At 36.9% G+C, this 21,141-nt stretch overlaps 1 protein-coding gene across 1 annotated transcript; it reads left to right on the forward strand.

Annotated features, from left to right (window-relative positions):
• Nucleotides 1-290: 290 nt before the first annotated feature.
• LOC149184332 (uncharacterized) lies at nucleotides 291-2,547 on the forward strand. Its single transcript, XM_089415305.1, has 2 exons — nucleotides 291-430; nucleotides 2,103-2,547. Exons 1-2 carry the CDS (start codon nucleotides 291-293, stop codon nucleotides 2,545-2,547), a joined length of 585 nt encoding a protein of 194 aa, XP_089271431.1.
• The last annotated feature ends 18,594 nt before the right edge of the window (nucleotides 2,548-21,141 follow it).

Raw genomic sequence — 21,141 nt, forward strand, 5'->3', positions numbered from 1 at the left:
AATTAGCTTTCGCAAAATTGATTAAAATGAAGAAGCATTTCTTTCTTTCTTCTTTCTCCACTCCCATGTGACCAGCCACTAGGTCCTCACATTCATTCACTCAGGATTTAAAGCGTGATAGAGATTTATTGATATTGGCTGCCATGGGGGTCCTTTCTAGCTGACCAACTAACCTCCCACAATGGCTACATATATCGACTTCATTGTATGTATTTTTAAAATCGACAACAGTTCAAACTTCACTAAAAGGAACATGCAACTGAGTCCATGAAGTAGAAAACACAACCAATATGCATGGGAAGGGAAGGGAGGGCCCTGCATTTCCCAAATCAGAGCTCAGCAGGGATATATATGGATTCACAATTTGTCCTCAGCACTTGTATAGATACAGAGAGTACATGGAAATTTACGAGGAAGAGGAAGAGGAGAGGTCAGAAAGATGGAAGAATTTCTTAGAGACTTGCATTAATTCCACCCAAGAACCTCCCTCAGATACGGTAGCAAGTGAACAACATGGCAAGGCATTTAATAAAGTTCGAAGCTAGTCCCAAATAAGGCATTCTCTTGTAGCTTTAGAATGACACTTGAGTTTTGAAAAGAGTAGAACAACAACCTTGACAACACATAAGGATGCCGACCATGAGATCAATGATCGTTCATCCGTTAAACTTGACAGTCCAAACAAATCCAAATCTGGTATTTCAGAAGATGATTCAGATGAAGGATTTTATGATGTGGAGCAGTCAGATTCTATCTTTGATGCATTCTCAATTAATAGTTCAAATCATAGTTACCAAGTTCGAATTCAGATTCGATTCGATACGGAAAAAAATCGACTATGTAAAATTCAATTCGGGAGTATGTATCTTACCAGTATTAAAAAAAATCTTTTAAATAAATTTTCAAAAATCAAAATTAAAAATCTTATTATTCAAAAACTCATACTCCTCAAAAATTGTTTTCAATCATATTATGGAAGTTGCAAATAAAATCAGATATTGAGATTAGTAGAAATAATTCATTCTCATTAAAATCGAATGAGATGGAATTGGGAATTCTTTCTACATGAACAAGAAAAAAATAACATGTCTCAAACCATTAGAGTTTTTTTTGTTAATCAATCAATAAATAGTAGTTAAATAGATTGTTTCCTAATGATAGGTTATGAAGGATTTCCTAATAACTAACAATAACAAATAGATCAAGAGTGATCTGTCCAAAAAATCTAAAAAATATATAAATTATTTCCCTACAAAAATTCTGAGAGGCAAGAAATTGGATTCCAACAAATCTTATTACAAAAAAATAATTGATTACTATTCATCATACTTCCCTACTCAATAATGCTATATAAACAATATATATTAAAAAAAAAATACTCTAATTTATAAAATAATTTCCACAAAATTTTTAAATATTTCACTCTCACATTAAATTTTAATTACCAAACTACTCTATTTCATTTTTTACCTTATGTTTTCCAATTTTTTTTATTTAAATACTCATCCTTTCACTTTGATAGTGACTTCTTTTCTAAACTCCTTTGTTCTTTCCTTCTTCCATATTGTCAAGCTCCATACATTGGTTACCAGTCGAAATTATGTTTAGACAATGGGATATCCTTAAACGCTAATCAAAAGCCACAATGACAGTTGTTATCAAATATTGCATTTCCTCTAATCAATTAAACACGGGTGAGAGGGAAATTTTACCGACCGTTCGGACTCACAATTTTCAAATCGTCAGATTTTCAATTTTCGGATGAATCTATGACTGGTCGTGATGGAGGATTGTAAATATTCTAAGACGGGAAGGCTCCCATAGACTGTCCTTCTAGCATTATGATCCCAACCAAGAAGGTCTTGCACTCGAATAGGAACAGGCTCTGGATCTCGATCTGATCACGATGGAGGATAAATGGTCGTGAAAATTACCACTTGCAAAAAAATATAACATATTTATTCAATGACCGTACCGAATTGAATTTTAGCGTATTATTGACCGAATCGAACCGAACCACTGAATTTCCCAATTCTTCATCCCGATTCGACCGAATTTGGTAACTATGGTTCAAATAGTGATTCTGCTACGAATTCATTCAGACCTGGAAGAGACTCATATACTTGGAGAGAAGAATTGGAATGCCTGGTACAAGAAGGTGTTCCCGTGGCTGTGATAGGAGAGCTTTGGCAAGATTTTGTGGGAACAAAAGCTCGACGTAGAGAAGATGGAAATTACAGTGCATTTCTTGAACAAGGAAGAGATTTAAAGGAGGAGAGCAATGGGATTCCCAACAATGCCAAGAACTGCAGTCTTCCTAAAACAATCATGATCGATAAATGGACCAACCAGATAGAGAAGGATTTGCCTCGAACATTTCCAGGTCATCCAGCACTGGGTGAAGATGGCCAAAATGCCTTGCGGCAACTGCTCTCTACATATGCATGCCACAATCCATCTGTTGGATATTGTCAGGCAATGAATTTCTTTGTTGGGTTGTTGTTGTTGCGGAATCGATATATGCATATTTGCATGTCAGCAGTCTAATGACAAAACAAGAAACAGGAGATATGTTCCTTGTGTTCTTGCCGAAATTAGAATTGGCTTTCTTCCAAATTGAAAGTATCATTGGATTAGTCTATTTTGTTGGTACTAACAATTTTGTAATTGCAATAGATGGGTGGGATTTTTCACCCGTTCAGGTTGGTTGGTGAGCCTAGTGATAGAAGACTATCCAGCTCAGTAGTGATGAAGTGGCTGGGCGAGAAAGATACCTAGGTGAGCTGCCAATCGTCTCTATCATCTAATTACCATTTTATGTACCGGGGTCTGATGAATCCACTTCCTCCCCCTCTTTCTCGTTGCAGGGCACTTCCACCTTGATTTACTGGTGCTTCTTTCTCGCTCTATCAGTGCTTTTCTTTCACTCTAGGTAATATTTTAGTATTTGGTTGGGCCGCTCAGCCTTGACTCAACTTCCCAGTCGCACTCTCTACCACTTCCATACTCCCTGCATCCGGCATGGATTGGCATATTGGGATTGATGAGGCTAGGTCCAAATATGGGTCAATTTTTTCTGCAATAAATAACTTTCAGGGCCTGGCACCTGAGCTAAAAGAGTTGTGTGTTATATGACACATCCGCTGATCCTGATGTGTGTTTCTAGAGTCAACTTTCTACATAAGAAAAGATGAAAAATGCAGATTCAGTGTGGGCATACCTTGGCATAGCCTTCTGCAATCTAGGTGAGAGGAATCATGATTTTTTCGTCGATCAAGTTCAGCCAAATACGTAGGAAACAACTTGGAGGCAGTGGGAATGATGGTATTTCCTCCTAGAGAAATAGCCAAAGTGATCCAAGAACTCTTAGCCAACACTGTAATTACTTGATTCACCAGAATCCTCGTCTTCAATATTGACAGCATGCCAGGCAAGATCATCCTGGATATTAAGAAGCATTTTCATAAGAATGGCAAAAGGCCTGCCAATGAACTGAGGGAACTTGGGCATTATTTAGGGGGTGTGCTCCCAGGCCTCTGCGAGGGTAATAATGAACTCCATGACAAGATTTTGAGTTCCCTCTTCTGGAGTCTCCACCTCAGCGATCTGTAGCATGCTTCCTCCCACTTTAACGATCTGCCAGTGGAGGAATGGTGGCTCAATGCCCACCAACTCGATAAACATCTGGAAAGCCTCTTGGGTCATGGCCTCCTTGTTCCCTATTGAATTCCTGAGAGTCATGGGAGGGATTAGGTCGTAGCTGAATCTCTCATGGTCTTGCGGTGTCTTGATCATCTGGAAGAAGTTGGGCATGGTCGCGAGGGCAGCGATTCGAAGTTGGTCATGGTCGCTAGGGCATTGCCAATGGTGGCCATATGTATGTCTCATACCATGTGATTTTCTACCTCATGAGAATCACAGCCATAGCCTGGATTTTGACAAGCAAGCATGATTGATGGACATGAACGAGCTTCATCCAGGTACTTCTCCTTGCAGATGTTGAACAACACTTCGGCATGGCCTCTCTGCTCATTGTCCGAGCTCATGAGGTGCATTATCAACACTGAACATAGAAGAAGAGGGTTTTTATAAACGTCTCCTCCAGGCTTAAATCTATATGTTAAGTTCCCGCTTAAATCTATTTAACTTTTTAATCCAACTGCTTTAATTTTCATGAAATCTATATGTTAAGTTCCTGCTTAAATCTATTTAACTTTTTAATCCAACCGCTTTAATTTTCATTTTCTTTGTTTTGGGTTGGTTTTGGTTTTGTTTTCATTTTCTTGGTTTCAGTTTGGTTTTGGTTTTTTGGGTTGGTTTTGGTTTTGTTTTCATTTTCTTGGTTTCAGTTTGGTTTTGGTTTTTTGGGTTGGTTTTGGTTTTTGTGGGTCGATTGTGTAAGCCCTAAAAATTTTCTCCATTCCACATCAAATGGGTTGGAATTTTTAATTAAAATTTATAAATAAGATAAATAAAAGTAAATTATTTAAAATAATTAGTGGTAATTTATGTTCATGGGCATAGAATAAATTTTATGACATGGTGTATTGTTAAAACACTTAGTGGTGTTAAGGTCACTAATTAGAAATTATGTAGGCAAAAATCTAGTCATGTTAAGGGTTACTGTGGCCCAACTCAGGTGTGATCCCCTCATGATTTTAATGGTTTAGATGCCCCTAGGTCTCGATTAATCAGGCCAAAAGTTAAGTGTGTAGTCATCTAAAGACTCACACAACTTAGCAAACCAAAAAATATTAGTGGTGATTTATAAAGAAATCAATTTCACTTTTTTAGATATCTTTGGATTTTCAATAGTTAATCCACCTTTTTATTTTAAAAAATAAAAATATTCAATCAATTAAAAATCATTCTTGATTATGTTTTCAACTTAAAAGTATTTTTAATTTTTATATTGCAAATTTTGTTTAATTGTCAAGCATTTAAATGGTATTGCCAATTGTGTTCAGTGTTCAAGTTAACGTAGTAGAATGAAAGATGATTGATCTCTTAGGAGCACAAGAGGCCATGATTATGTGAAATATATGATAAACAATGTTATTAGAATATGTGAAAAAAGATAAAATAATATGCAGACAAATCAAAAGGGGTTAGGCTTCCTTACTCACGTACAATGTCATAATCCTCCTATAAAGGATAACAAAGGTATTTACATCTCCACACATACATATAACAAAAGGAAATGAGCGAAATGAGGGAAAAGATAAATATAACTAGGATATAAAATATGCCTTTGGTCTTTGGTAAAAGGATATCAATCTCACACCTCACAAACACGGTTGAAGCCTTCCTTTGAGGTGATAATTTAAGGAGAGGGTCAAACAAAGTGTGAAGAAAGTATGCTTCTCAACACTCAGATAAGCATGTGAGTGCAACATGTCACAATAGGCTTGAATATTATTCTTCGACTACTTACAAGCTTTGAAAATAGAATGCAACTTGTTGGCATAGGCTGGGTATCTATGAAACCCATCATAGAGTGTCTTGCTATGATAAACCATCAAATATCCATGGTGTGTGGACACTACATAAACAACATGAATGATTGGCTCATAGGGTCCCTTTTGTGTATCCATTCATCAATGAAAGCTACTTCCCCCATGGGATAGAAGTAAAAACTAATAGTTTCAAATGTAGGAATAATGGCGATTGTAGATAATATTGTTTCCATAAAGAAGAGAACCAAAAATAGGCTCATGAATATCATCAATATCTATGGGAGATGTTGCAATGAAAGCAATAATAAATAAAAAATTTGTGGTCAATAGGATAGGGACATCCTCCTAACTCCTTTCCCTGAGTAAACAAAAGTTTCATCAGCTGCCAAAAAATCCAGTCGTGCATTGTTTACCATGGTTCACCACTTGAAACCATCTCTTGCCATATATAGGCAACCCATTCACCCTCGCAATAATGGCTTCTTAAACAGGAATGTGTTCCCCCAAAGCTAAGGAATTCCAAAAGGACCTTTCAAACTCCATGGAAACCTTGTCATCGAATCCCTAAATTTTTTAGAAGTAAACCAGCTAGTCAGCCTCTCAAAAAATCTGCATGGCTTCGAGATGACTATGGAGGCACCAGAAGCCGATGAGTCTCATGCATTTTTAGTAGGAAAATGTGGTGGTTCATTTGGCACAACATAAGGGGAGGGGGTTTATTGGGGTTCCAGTTGGTGAATGGTCATGCTCCAATAAGGGACGGTGACCAGATATTCAAATCCAATCCCCAAAGCACCAACATCAGGTATCAAGCTAGAAACCTTGCCCTGCATCAATTATTGTTGTGGCTTGTGGAAGGACAATTTAGGGAGTTGAGCAACACCAATTCGTGGCAGCACTTAGAGAAGAGGATCATGGTAGCCAGAATCCTGAAGAAGCCATCCATTATTGTTGTGGCTTGTGGAAGGACAATTTGGGGATTTGAGCAACACAAATTCATGACGACACTTGGAGAAGAGGCTCATGTAAGCTAAAATTCTGAAGAAGCCACAATTGTTGGTACAGTGCATAAGCCTTCACGTACCTGTTTCCCACTCTGTATTGATTATTTCCACAAGACTTGGCAAACTCCGCATTGATTCTTGCGAATACGATCAAGCCACTTGTTGAGTATGCCACTTATATCAAGACACTATTGAGATTCAAGACACTTATTGAGGATGATGAATCTCAACAATGTCCTAAGGAAAAACCTCTTAATAGAACACTTATCAACGTAAACATATTGTTTTATCAAGTTGAACAACTATAACCCATGAATCCAATGCCTTAATAGTGATTTCCCGCATCAGTTTCTTGTTGTTACCAAGACTTAAGAATATCTGAGAGAATACCCTAGAAATTACAAAAAGACAAATGATCAAAGTCGAAGAAGAATAAGTTAACACCATGCTGACATTAACCATCAAAGTCAGAGAAGAATAATCTACCACCATGATGTCATTAACCATCGAGTATCAATGCATAAATAAGCAAGCACACACCTTGTTACTCTTGTCCACAACTGGGCCCATTGCAGATGTAATGTTTCCAATAGTAGTTAGAGTTGTAGTAACCAAGTTTTTGTTTGTGTCAAATAAGTGAGCTCTCAATGCTCAAAATAGATCCATTGTCATAAATAGTGACGCAACAAATAACATTAAATTATGACAATATATTTTTGCAATCCCACTGTACCAATATTGGATTGTCTATCTTAGACTAATTCACCTACTTTTATGGTCATTTGTTGATCATTAACAAAATTATTTTCATTCTATTAACATGCAAGATAAAAGACATGATATATTGCAAGAAATATTGAAAGTTAACTATAAAATTACAAAAGTTGAACCAATTTGCAAGACTTTTAAGCCCACAAATTAAAGTGGATCTCCTACCTTTTCCTGTAGGCTGAATGTGTTTATTTTCTTATTCAAGAATTTTGTTAACAAACTCTATTGATTCAAGTCGTACCTAATAAACTAATAAAATATATCTTTAGATTGTCTCTTTTTAAATTTGAAGGAACTCATGAAATTTTCCACATGATTATAGAAAATGTTTTCCACACCTTCCAATCAAAACTGCCTAAATTTTTCATTAAATTTGGTGTAATATTTCCACTTATATCTTTGCATGGAAAAAATTTAGAACCAGATCCACTTAAAACTAAAGAAAAATCTAAACATTTTATGGTCTTCTTAGGAGTTTCCACTGAACCTGTTGAAAGTAACATTGAAAAGACGAAAAAATGAACACCACTTTTTAAAAATCAACAGGTTAGAATCAAATAGAGTAAATATTATAAGCTAGAATCAACCCACCTCAAACATATTTTTCTCATACTTTGTATCAAGGGTACTTATGAGTGTTGGGTTTACATCTACCAGAAATCCCTTAATATTCGTCAATGCAAAGATTTATTTTTTGTGAAATATCTAAACTTATCTTTTAACACAAGATGATGACACACCTTCTCAAAATAAAAATCTCATGAACACAGTACCTGGACCAACAAACACATGTAAAATTCCAATAAGCTTGATCATTGAATTTTTTGTAGCTGCAGTACTAGATTGCAATCCAACATCCTTACAAAAATCAATTACATCCTGACATTCATAATACAGTAACAAATGTCAAACTCTTTAGACAAAAGGGCTCAAACACAGGTTGTTTACACAAACACAAATATATCATAAACTAAAGCATACAAATAACAAGCCATAAAAATATGTTCCAAAAAATGGATCACCTTAAGTTTTATGTGTGAAACTCCAAAATCATCCACTGTAGTAACCATCCAAAGTAGATCTTCTCTCGGGAGTCATAACAAGAAACAACAACAGAAAATAGCATATGAAATACTAGTGGGAAAGTCCATGAATGAATTTGACAAAAACATGCCATGGCCTTCAACTCTAATGCAAATGTCATGGGATCATAATGATAAGCTCTTATTTTAGAAACTAGATCATTGAAAGACTCTAGAACTACCATTCCCTCTAGTAGTGTTTTATTGTTTTCTTGAAGGAGGACACCAAAAATCTCTTTGGCCATTCTCTGCACCATACATGTGCCATCTTCAAATGTCAATGAATTGAGAATTTGAATCAGTAGCAGAAGCCATTACATAATGGGAAAACATATTCAATTATTCCCTTCTACATAACCATAACTATAATGTGAAAACAATATCACATGAGTTTGACTCACCAACAACTCTGTATGTACATTAGGAAACTCAAATGCGAGACTCGACCTAACAACTCGGTTGAGCACAAACTTCATCAATAACTCAGCCCATTAAAAGGTCAGGAAATAGACACTCAAGAAAAGTAGGTAACCTAAATTAAGCAAAAATTAGGTAACTTATTGATCGAAACCCAATATGATTTTTGGAAGGAGTTTTGACAGAATTTGAATTGTTATATCGTTAGCTAGGAGAGAAACTTCAATAGTTATAATGTCATGTTTTCATGTATGACATGACATTAAATTCCTAGGGTTATATTGAAAGATAAAAAACCAAAAGCCAGTGAAGCCAGTGAAGCTAACTATACTAAACCCTAAGCTCGAAGGATGAACAAACACAAGGAACCACTCTAGAATCTAAACCCCAACTAACAGGAATACAAGTCAAGCCAAAGCTAGTAACAGGAATACAAATAAGAGAACCACATTAGGCATAAGATTTCAAACATAATAGTCATGTATTTATGAACTGGAGACCTATGTTTTTCCTTAATGATCAATGAATGGAAGAGGTGGCTTGAGGCTTGAATTACAGGTGAAGTATTTTCCCTCCTCAAAAGCCTTGGTCCCAATTTCCCTAAAAAATCTGCATAAAAATAACCCAAATACAAATAATTGTTTGTTACACAACTAACACCAAATAATCTTAACTAAACATTCTTCTCCTCAAAGTTTACTGAACATTCCACATCGAGCCTATTAAAAGAGGATGTGCACATCCAAAATAAACCCAAAAATTAAAAGAATCTTAAATCAATTTTCGCGGGAATGAATCGAAACCCATATGTTCTATGTTCTTACCAAGCGAAGTGTAGTCCTCAAAATCATCCAGAGTAATCATCGCAGTGAAAATGAATAAAAAAAGGCAAGAAGAATGCCAAAAGCAACACGATGTAAAAGAGGTCTTGTAGGATAGATAGCGTACAACAACTTTCACCTTCATAAAATCCATCATTGGTGGTAGAAATTGTGATTGGAGACATGTCAGGAGATGCGTGAACTTGCATTGTGAGATTTATTATTCCAGGACATAGTCCTACCTAGTTAGGACCTTTTTAAAGCAATCTATTGGGTTTTATAATTTATTGAACACCAGTCAAAATCCATAGAATATGTGTGTAAGGCAACCATAATAGATCCATTCAGAAGAGAGGTTTGGTTAATGATGAGAACCAAATAATAATAAAAAAACCCATCGCGAGTCAAAATCCATGGAATCTATGGGTAAGGCGGCCGCAATAGATACATTCAAAATAGAGGTTTGGTTAATGATAAGAGTCAAATAAAAACAAAAACCCCATCGCTATTTTTGGACACTTATGTTTATGTATCTAAAGTCACCATCAGAGTATATTTCCCTAATTATCTAAAGGTTTTTGACCTAGCGATATTTTAGTCGTAAGCCAGAAATTAAAAGAAATTATCATAAATTTAAAATAAAAATAAATTTAGACTTCATTACCATGTATCTTTTAACTCTGTCAAAATTAATAAATAAGACTTTATTCCCACCATCTTTTAACTCTGTCGAACTTAGTAAATAAAACTTCATTCCGGCCAAAAATGCAAGGTAGAGTGGAAATTGTTTTGTGGGAAATAAGGGCACAATAACATCGATGTGTAGCATCTACTTAAATCACCAAGTATATACCTAAGCCATCAACATGACATCACTTCTTTGAGTAAAATTATGAAATACCATGGAACAACTCAAATTAGAATTTATAGCCAAAGGATCAAGACTTAGAATAGAGTGCTTAAATGATCACAATAAAAATAATACACATTGGAAATATCATATACACATGGATCATACATACTAAGCTAAATGTGGTAGCTAAATAAACCTCTTCTTACACGTAGTGTCCTAGATGGCCAAGGCGAGGTGTCATAAAACCTCTTCCATAATTTTTTTCCAATAAGAAAAAAAACATCATTTTTGTGTTAATATTAGTGCAAAGATGTAATTTACATAACCTAACATATACTAAATTTGCTTCACATTTATAACATGATATTCTAATATGTGCAACATCTAATGTTCGAGAAATATAAAAATTCCCCATAGGATTGTGGGGTGAGGAATTGCCTTGTGATGCTTGTCCAAGTTGAGTATTTTGCAACATCGGGCATTAATTAAGCCTTTGAGCAGGGACCTATGAACCTAGAGACAAATGAAAAGCCAAATGTTGTTCCAATGAGGATTAGTGAGTGAAGCAATTATTGTGCCTTTCTTATGTTGTAGTTAACATTAGAAGTCAAGTTAGGCATGAATAATTGAATTGTTTTTATACAGAATTTTATATAGAAGCATCCATAACTACTCAAGCGTTATTGTTATGTCCATGTTATGTCCCTATAATACTAGTGTATCCCCCTTATTGTTATTGTTAGTGTAGCTCCCTAATGTTATTGTTGTGCCCATGCATCCCCCATGTTGTTATTATTGTTCCCTTAAATTATTATTGTACAGGGGTTTCTAGGTGTCAACAAAAGCTAAAGAGGGTTGTGAGTACTCTACCTTGTGCACAGAAGTATAAGTGAGTGGACAGAAGTGAGGGCAGTTGTTGGCATGGAGGAAGGAAGGCTAGAGAAGGCAGATTATTGTAGAATTTTGGAGGTTTGTTCATGGGTAATGAACAACAGAGTCATGGATTCCCTAGATCAGACAAGAAAGGACTGTAAGTGGGTAGTTTTGGAAGCCCTAAGGACTAATATTTGGAGAAGCCAAAATAGCAATCAAGAGAGTTGATTAATGTTGCGCCCTAGATCAGCAAATGCAAATGGCATTGCAGTGATAAGAGGGTAGGTTGTCAAGTGCTAAGTGTTGGTATCTATGAAGGACAAAAGAGCATCTAGTGGGCAGCTTGAATACCTCAAGTAAAGTGTTCATGAAAGGAACCAACAGAATTTTAGGAGGTAGATTTATGGGATCCCTAGTTTAGTTGATGAAAGAAGCCATATGGTTGATAAGGGGCCAGTTTGAGTAGAGCCAATGAGTAGACTTCTTAATGGAGCAAGAGGGATTCTAGTGGGCAGATTAGTGAGCCAAAGTTTAGTGACACAAAAGAAGATATGACCATTCATAGTGGCAGGTTGGATAGCTGAAGATGCAGTTGCAATGATCAGGAGATTGGGAGGTAAGAGGACTCGCCATATTTTTTCAAGGTATGTAGACTAAAAGGGTTATGGGGCACCACATGAAAAGGTAGGTCAAGTGTATCTTGTTGAGGGTAGATGTTGGGTCCCTATAATACTAGTGATTACCCCATTACTATTGTAGTTATACCCCTTATTAATATTGTTGTGCCCCTATTGCCCCCATATTGTTATTACTGTGCCCCATAGAATCCCTCTATTGTTATTTTTGTGGCTTTATATTATTATTGTCAGGTCGGCTGGGTTATATTGTGACTCCTTAGACTCCTATATATAGAAAGGAGGTTTTGTCATTTGTATCATCCAAGAATTGTTCATTTATGTAATATAAAGGAGGTTGCCCCCTTGAAGAGGCTGAATTCTAAGGTGTGGATCTATATTTTCTATCTTTTTCTTGAGCTGGTCCATAACATTTGGTATCAGAGCTTTGGATTTTAGGGTTTCACTGCTCCAAACAGGTCAACGTGGAATTTTCGCTATAACTTTTTTTTGCGACGTTTCAGAAGCTTAAAAAAAAAACCATTTGAGAAGACATCATATTGAATCTCAGGTCCAAATTTCAGAGCTTTTTGCGCTATATTTGCGGAGATATGATCTGAGGAAGTTGGTCTTTTTGCAAACTCCCGAATTACATTCCAAGCAGGTGACCTGGGGAAAATCATCATAACTTTTTCCCTGAGCATTGGATTGAAATTTCGTAAGAAGGTGCAGAAATAGGACGGACTGTAGTTTATTGTAGATATTTTTCAGAGCCAAAGGACGAAACAGTGACTCATGGAACGTCATACAAGTTCACTCTATTGAACTAGTCTATAATCAGGTCACTGTGGGAGATTTCGAATAACAATTCCTTGGAGAATCCAAATTGGATTAGACTGGTGGCATTGGAAAGAGGACACAGAGGGCTACCACAGGTTGCAATTTCAGAACTGGATGATCTGAAAATATAGAGATACATCAGAGGCAATATCGAGCTCCTACAAAGTGAAAAAAAGGTGTGTATACTCTTTTAAATTTTTGCTTAAGAGTGGTTTGAAAATTTATTTTGAAGGAATTCAAAGGGCTAGTAGAGCATTATTATTGGTAACTGATGCCTCGAGGAAAGAAAATGCAAACACCTAGTAAGGAACCTGAAAGATCTAGCATGACTCATGAAGAAGAAGAAGAAATGCTATATGATATATCAAAATTACAAGAACAAGTGCAACAAGTGTCACTTGCACAAAAAGCAACAGAATCTAAGATGGATGGTTTAAGGAAAGATGTAGAAGCTAAGATGGATGGTTTAAAGAAAGTTGTAGAAGCTAAGATACATTGTTTAAAGAAAGGCATAGAAGCTAAGATGGATGGCATGGAAGCTAAGGTGAATGGCATGGATGCTAAAATTGATGGCATGGATGATAAGATGGAAGAATTGAAGATAAATATGAATACGTTGCTACAAGAAATGGTCACTGATGTTGAAAGGGTACTAAAGGAAACTCATGATGAGAACAGAAGAAATGTTAATCATGATTCCATAGACTCTAATGTTGGATCGAAGACTCACCATGTTCCAAAAATCGATATGAGGAAGTTTGATGGCAAGGATCCCGCCACATGGATATTACAGACGGAGCAATTCTTAGATCTCAATAATGTGAAAAACACACAAAAGGTACGTATGGAAACTTTATATTTGGAACCAAATCAGTTTGTATGTTATCAATGGCTTTGCTCTCGTAAACAATTTATCACTTGGGAAATGTTTACAGAAGAATTGATAGCAGATTATGAGGATACAAAAAGCAACACTTTTTTTAGCCAATTGATAAGTCTCAAACAAAAGGGTTCAATAATGGAGCACATTGAGGAGTTCCAAAAGTTGAACATAAGGGTAAAATATATTCTAGAGGAGCATAATATTAATGTGTTCATAGGGTATTTAAAGGATAATATCCAACATGATGTTCACCTTTGGGAACCTGATTCATTAGAGAAGGAATTCAGGTTAGCAAGAAAAATGGAAAGAAAAATTATGGCAACCAGGAAGCATACCACTCACAACTATAAAGACGAAAGTGTTATTGCCCCTAGTCTTCCACAACCTATAAGGTTGACACCACAACAATTGGAAGAAAAAAGAGCAAAAGGGCTTTGTTACAGTTGTGATAGCAAATACACTAAAGGTCATAAGCGTGCTGAGAAGAAATTATTCTACATAGATTGTGAAGAGGAAGAAGAAAAGGAGAAAGAAAGGTCAAAAGAAGAGGATATACTCCAGGAACAAAGCCTAGATGAAGAACAAATAAATTCGACCATAGCTTGTAATGCATTGGCGGGAATTACCACTCCTCAAACCATCAAGATAGAAGGACAAATCAAGAAGAAAAAGGTAATAGTGTTGATTGATTCAGGAAGCACCCACAGTTTTATTCATTGTAAGGTAGCAAAAGAATTAAATTGATTCCTATATCCAGCACTAGAGTGTCAAGTGATGATTGCAAATGGAGGAACAATAAATTTCTTTGGAAAGTGCCATAATATCAAGCTATCCATGGGAGAATATGTATTGACTAGACCAATGCTTTCCATTCCAATGGGAGGTGCTGATGTTGTACTAGGAGTCCAATGGCTACAATCCTTGGGTACAATAGCTTTTAATTTTCAAGAAATTTTCATCAAATTTTCTACGAAAGGAAAGGAAGTTGAATTAAGGGGTATTGCAGGGAAACCAGGAAAGATAATAAGCTCTAATGGTATCACAAAGCTTCTAAAAAAGGAGCAAAGAGGTGTAATTTCACAATTATGTTTGCTAGATGTTTCCACATCGGAATCATCTATTTCTCCAGATCTCCAAAAAGCCCTGGACAATCATTCCAAGGTATTTGATACTCCCAAAGGTCTCCCACCTATGCGTGATCATGATGATGTTATTCATCTGATTCCAGGAAGTGTTCCTCCAAACATCAGGCCGTACAGATATCCCTATGTCCAAAAGAGTGAAATTGAACGCATGGTTGCAGAAATGCTAAAGGCTGGTATATTTAAACCGAATCAAAGTTATTTCTCTGCTCCAGTAGTATTGGTGCACAAGAAGGATGGATCATGGCGCATGTGTCTAGATTATAGGGAGCTCAACAAGCTCACTATTAAATATAAGTTCCCCATTCCTGTCATTGATGAATTACTGGATGAATTGCATGGATCAATTTACTTCACCAAGTTGGATCTTCGTTCAAGATATCATCAAATCAGAATGAAGACTGAAGACATTCCAAAAACAACATTTAGAACTCATGAGGGTCATTATGAATTTTTGGTCATGTCTTTTGGCCTTACCAATGCACCTTCAACATTTCAAGGTTTGATGAATTCAATTTTCAAACCATTCCTTAGAAAATTTGTGTTAATATTTTTTGATGATATACTAATCTACAACAAGTCTTGGAAGGATCATGTTGAACATGTTGACAGGGTGGTAGAACTATTGGAGGAGAAGCAATTATATGCAAAAGGATCCAAATGTTTCTTTGGAGTCCAGGAGGTGGAATATCTGGGTCATATTGTATCTCATGAAGGCGTTAAGGTATACCCTAGCAAAATTAAAGCCATTAAGGAATGGAAAATCTCCACATCCATAAAGCATTTGTGAGGATTTCTCAGGTTGATAGGGTATTATCACAAGTTTGTTAAGAATTATGGGAGAATAGCAGCACCTCTAACAACATTATTGAAGAAAGATGCATTTTCATGGACTTTGAAAGCAACAAATTCCTTTGAACATCTTAAAGAGGCAATGTGCCAAGCACCGGTCTTAGCTACATTGGACTTCACAAAAACCTTTATTGTGGAATGTGATGCTTCAGTAAATGGAATTGGTGCTGTTCTAATGCAAGATGAAAGACCCATTGCTTTTGAAAGTCGTCCAATCAAGGGAAAGTTTTTAAGCAAAGCTATTTATGAGAAGGAAATGTTGGCAATACTCCATGCACTTAAGAAATGGTGACGCTACCTAATGGGAAGACACTTCAAGGTAAAAACGGATCATGATAGCCTTAAATACTTTTTAGAACAAAGATTATCCTTTGAAGAGCAACAAAAGTGGGTCATAAAGATGTTGGGTTATGACTTTGAAATCATCTACAAAAAAGGGAAGCAAAATGTGGTGGCAGATGCACTCTCAAGAAAGGATGAGGATGTGGAAGCATTGTTGTGCGCCATTTCTATTATCCAACCAGATTGGATAAACGAAGCAAGGGAGGAATGGAAGAATGACGAAGAAGTGTGGGCACTTATTTGAAAGTTACAACAAGATTCCAGTACGTCTGATACATTTAGCTGGCAAAATGATTCATTATGGTACAAAGATCGCTTATACCTCCGTAAGAATTCCCAGCTAAAACAAAATATTCTTATGGAATTGCACACTTCTCCCTTAGGAGGGCACTCAGGATTTTTAAAAACTTACCACAGGGTTAAGAAGGATTTTTTTTGGGATGGCCTTAAATTAGATATTCGAAAGTTTGTGGTGGAATGTTTGGTTTGCCAACAAAATAAAGTTGAAACAATTAAGACACCGGATCTATTACAACCTTTATCTATTCCAAGCCAACGTTGGGAGGAGGTTTCAATGGATTTTGTCACAGGTTTACCCAAGTCTGAGGGAAAGAGTGTCATCATGGTGGTAGTTGACAGACTTACCAAGTATGCACACTTTTATGCATTATCACATCAATTTAAAGCCAGTATAGTCTCTACTGCATTTATGGAAACAATTCAAAAGCTACATGGAAACCCAAAGATTATTGTAAGTGACAGAGATCCCATTTTCACTGGAAATTTTTGGACAGAATTATTTTCTTGTCTTGGTACTCAGTTAGCTCATAGCTCATCTTATCATCCTCAATTTGATGGGCAAACTGAGATAGTAAACAAATGTTTGGAAGGATATCTTCGTTGCTTTGTATCTGATAAACAGACACAATGGGTAAAATGGTTGCCTCTAGCTGAATGGTGGTATAACACTTCCTTCCATACACCAACAAAAATGACCCCATTTATGGCACTTTATGGGTATCAACCACCATCCATCACATCATATTTAAGAGAAAATTCTAAGGTTTAGGCAGTGGACGATCACATCAAACATCAACAACAAGTCCTCCAACTCTTAAAGGATAACCTCGTATTGGCACATAATAGAATGAAACAACAGGCAGATCAACATCACAATGAAAGAAGTTTTGATGTAGGTGATTGGGTATTCCTATGGCTACAACCATATAAGCAAATGTCCCTCAAGCAATCTAAGAAGGATAATAAATTATCACCAAAGTATTATGGTATGTACTAGGTGTTGCAAAAGATTGGTACTATGGCATACAAATTGGAGCTTCCTGCAGCTTCTCAATTGCACCCAGTTTTCCATGTTTCATGTTTAAAGAAGGTTATATGTGACAAGCTCCCAGTTCAAACAATATTGCCAAAAATTGGCAAGGAAGGAAAAATTATATTGGAACCGGAAGCAGTCACAGAAACAAGAACTCGACAGCTACGAAATTGATCAATTTTGGAGTATCTTATCAAGTGGAAGAACTTATCCGCTAAAATTCCACATGGGAGGATGAGAATTTTATGTAGAAGTATCCAGAACTACTCAAGTGTTGAGGACATTACTTTTTTGAAGGAGAGGGGCATGTTGGGTCTCTATAATACTAGTGTTTACCCCATTACTATTGTAGTTATACCCCTTATTAATATTGTTGTGCCCCTATTGCCCACATATTGTTATTACTGTGCCCCATTGAATCCCTCTATTGTTATTTTTGTGGCTTTATATTATTATTGTCAGGTCGGCTAGGTTATATTGTGACTCCTTAGACTCCTATATATAGAAAGGAGGTTTTTTCATATGTATCATCCGAGAATTGTTCATTTATGTAATGTAAAGGAGGTTGCCCCCTCGAAGAGGCTGAATTCTAAGGCGTGGATCTATCTTTTCTATCTTTTTCTTGAGCTGGTTCATAACAGTAGATTGGTGGACATAGTAGTTGAAAACAATCCCTAGTTATGTACTTGTATCAGGGATGTATGTATGGGCCATGATCTCTAGTACGGATGCCCTAAGACTATTGTATTATAGTTTGTAATAAAACAAGTAGTGAATTTAAAAAGTTTAAAATTGTCATATGCACTAGTTGATTCACCGATGTTTGTTATTTCGTTATGCAAAGTAGAAGTGCTGAGATGTTTGAGTGTATTTATGATCATTATTTTAGACATATACCAAATTCTTCAATCCATGTAAAATCAACATGGTATTAGAGCTACCTTGAATGGCCAATGGATCAGAGTGTGTGCAGTGGAAGTAGTGTCAATTAATGGAGATCATGTAGACTCAGAGAGATCCTAGCTTCAGAGGGAGCAACCCTATGGAAGTTTGAGATCTTCAAGTTCATATGAGATGAGGCAGATACACTAACGAGATAGCATGGTCCATTCTACAGGGTATGCTGTAGTGATGGATTCCAGATGGGCTAGTGTCGTCGGCGACGATGATGGTTACTTTCGTGCAATGGAAGTACCTCCCTTGCTAAGAGGGAGTGTTGATTTGTGTGGCTTGGGAGGCACTCCACAACCCTTGGTGTTGGGTTTGTGAGAGGTTTTACCACGAAAGGATTTTTTGGGCAAAGAACCCAAGCAATGGGGTTTTTCACCCAAGGTGTGGGACTGAGCACAAAATTAAGAGGAAAAATTATTATTTATTCATTGTTGCAAGTGGAGAACCCTTAAAGGAGAAAAGGTGACCTAAGGCTATGATGAAAGGTCTTAATCAAATGAATAAATTACTTTTCTTTGAGTTAGTAGGGGTTTGTCTAGAAACTTCAAGTCGGCCTAGGCTTGAAAAGACACTTTTGGGGGCAACGTCTACCCTCATGAGAATACTATAAGAAGGGAAGTTGTGAGACTCATTTGGTCAACCAACATGTTATCTCTTCTCAAGTGAAAATAGAGCTTAGGAGGTTGAATTCCTCAAGTAGCCAAGCTGGATAAGGAGCAGAAAGAAGGTGAGTGATTTGTCTTTGTGTCTCAAGTTCTGGTTCGAGTACAAGGAGGAGGGTTGGCCAAGTTTGAAAGGCATGTTTTGGGCACAAGTTTGGGCAGAATACCATAGTGTCACAGGGCGTAGAAGATTTGGTTCTTGAGAGGTAGGTCGAGTCCCAAAGGGTGACTATTTTGGAAGGCTGAAAGGCGTGTCACCAAGTTGGAACAAGGTGATGTACATTGGAGGACCAACGTAGAGTTTTGGTGGCATAAAAGGAGGATTACGCTTGGTTGAAGAGGTATGGATGGAGGCCAAATTTAGGGCTTCTCTATAGTTGTAACAGAAGCACTAGAAGAGGGTTGAAATCCTCATAGTATAATGTGCTCAAATCCAAAGTTGTTTTGAGGCCTAGTAGAACACTTTCAAGAAGAAAGAGTATAGGTTTGGTAAAATTGGTAAGGGTTGTTCCTAAATTTTTTAGGATAAAAGTTTGAGCCCTTGCTAGGGCTTCCTCCTAAGTACACACTACCACTATTTTGATCTATCCCGGAGTCTAAATTGATGACATAGTTGAGTTATCCCTATAATGAAGGCCGCAGACCTGAGTGTATTCGTACAGGGGTTTCTAGGTGTCAACAAAAGCTAAAGAGGGTTGTGAGTACTCTACCTTGTGCACATAAGTATAAGTGAGTGGACAGAATTGACAACAGTTATTGGCATGGAGGAAGGAAGGCTAGAGAAGGCAGATTAGTGGAGAAGTTTTGAAGTATGTTCATGGGTAATGAACAACAGTGTCATGGATGCCCTAGATCAGTAAAAAGAGGACTATAAGTGGGAAGTTTTGGAAGCCCTAAGGACTGATATTTGAAGCAACCAAAATAGTAGTCAAGAAAGTTGATTAATGTTGTGCCCTAGATCAGCAAATGCAAATGTCATTGCAGTGATAAGAGGGTAGGTTTTCAAGCCCTACGTGTATATTATTCTATATTGACACAATTGAGTTTAGAGGTTAAGGACTTAAGATTTAGGGGATTTAGGTGTTCGTGGTTAAGGGGTTAGCAGTTAAGGTGTTTAGGCAGTGAAGGGTTAGGGGTTAAAAGGGTTATAGGTTAATAGGATAAGGATTTATGGCTTAGGAGTTGGTTCATGGATTATATGTTAGGGGTTAGTGTCTTAAGATTTAATGAGTCAAGGGGTTTATGGGTTATGAGTTGTGAGTGTAGGGGTTAAGTGATTATGGATTGGGGGTTAAGGGGATAGGGAATTTGGTGGTTATGGGTTAAGGGCTTATGTTTTGTGATAATTGGACTCCTAATCCCCTTTTCACCACTATTGGGAGTTCCCTTATCAATTGATCTTGCTACCTTCCCTCTAGGTCCCCTAGACCCTATGAAATTAAGTCCTAAGCCCCCTTCTCATTCTCTAATGTTAGGATTATAGATCTTAGTAAACCATGCTTTTACCTCTAATTTCTAGCATCCATGCTACCCTTGTGTCCCCTTGCCCTATTCAATACACCATAACATACCCCCCCACAACCTTTTTGGTCATGCCATTCCACTTTTCCTAATGTTATGAACCCCAAAATTTGGTCCCAATGGCCCTACAACTACACCCTTGGCCCCCCTTGGCTAAGGGATTAAACACATTAAGGGTTATGGGTTGTGATAAGGGAGCCCCTAATCCCCTTATCACAACTAGAAATAGGCTCATGAACACCATCAATATCTACTGGAGGTGTTGTGATGAAAGCAATAATGAATACAAAAGTTGTGGTCAATAGGACAGGGATCATCAAGATGTTAAACGATCCAATGTAAATATGGTTTTCAATGCTAGTGATCTAGTCACATAAAATACCCCATAAATTTGTGCTTTGGGACACCCCTAGGATTCAATTTAATCCAAACTGAGAGGATTCATTGCTGAGGTGACAATGGAAACAAACTTGAGTTGACGCATAGTGACACTTTGTGAGCCTTGCACAACTAGGGTGTCGGTTTCATCATCAACAAGAGGAACAATTGACATGTGGAAAACATCTCACATTTAGGGCACTTGGTCATAAATCATGATGCATGTTTTTTCACTGAGGGTAGCTTTCACATTTCCCATGGCACAAATTACATATTTGGATGAATTTTGGATAACTTGTCACATTACACTAGCTTCATGCATGAAGAGGAGCTCCCATCCTTTAAG

This window comes from Pinus tabuliformis, chromosome 3_2, assembly GCF_031772625.1.
Source record: "Pinus tabuliformis cultivar Carrire ecotype Pingquan chromosome 3_2, CPIR1, whole genome shotgun sequence".
Lineage (NCBI taxonomy): Eukaryota > Viridiplantae > Streptophyta > Pinopsida > Pinales > Pinaceae > Pinus > Pinus tabuliformis.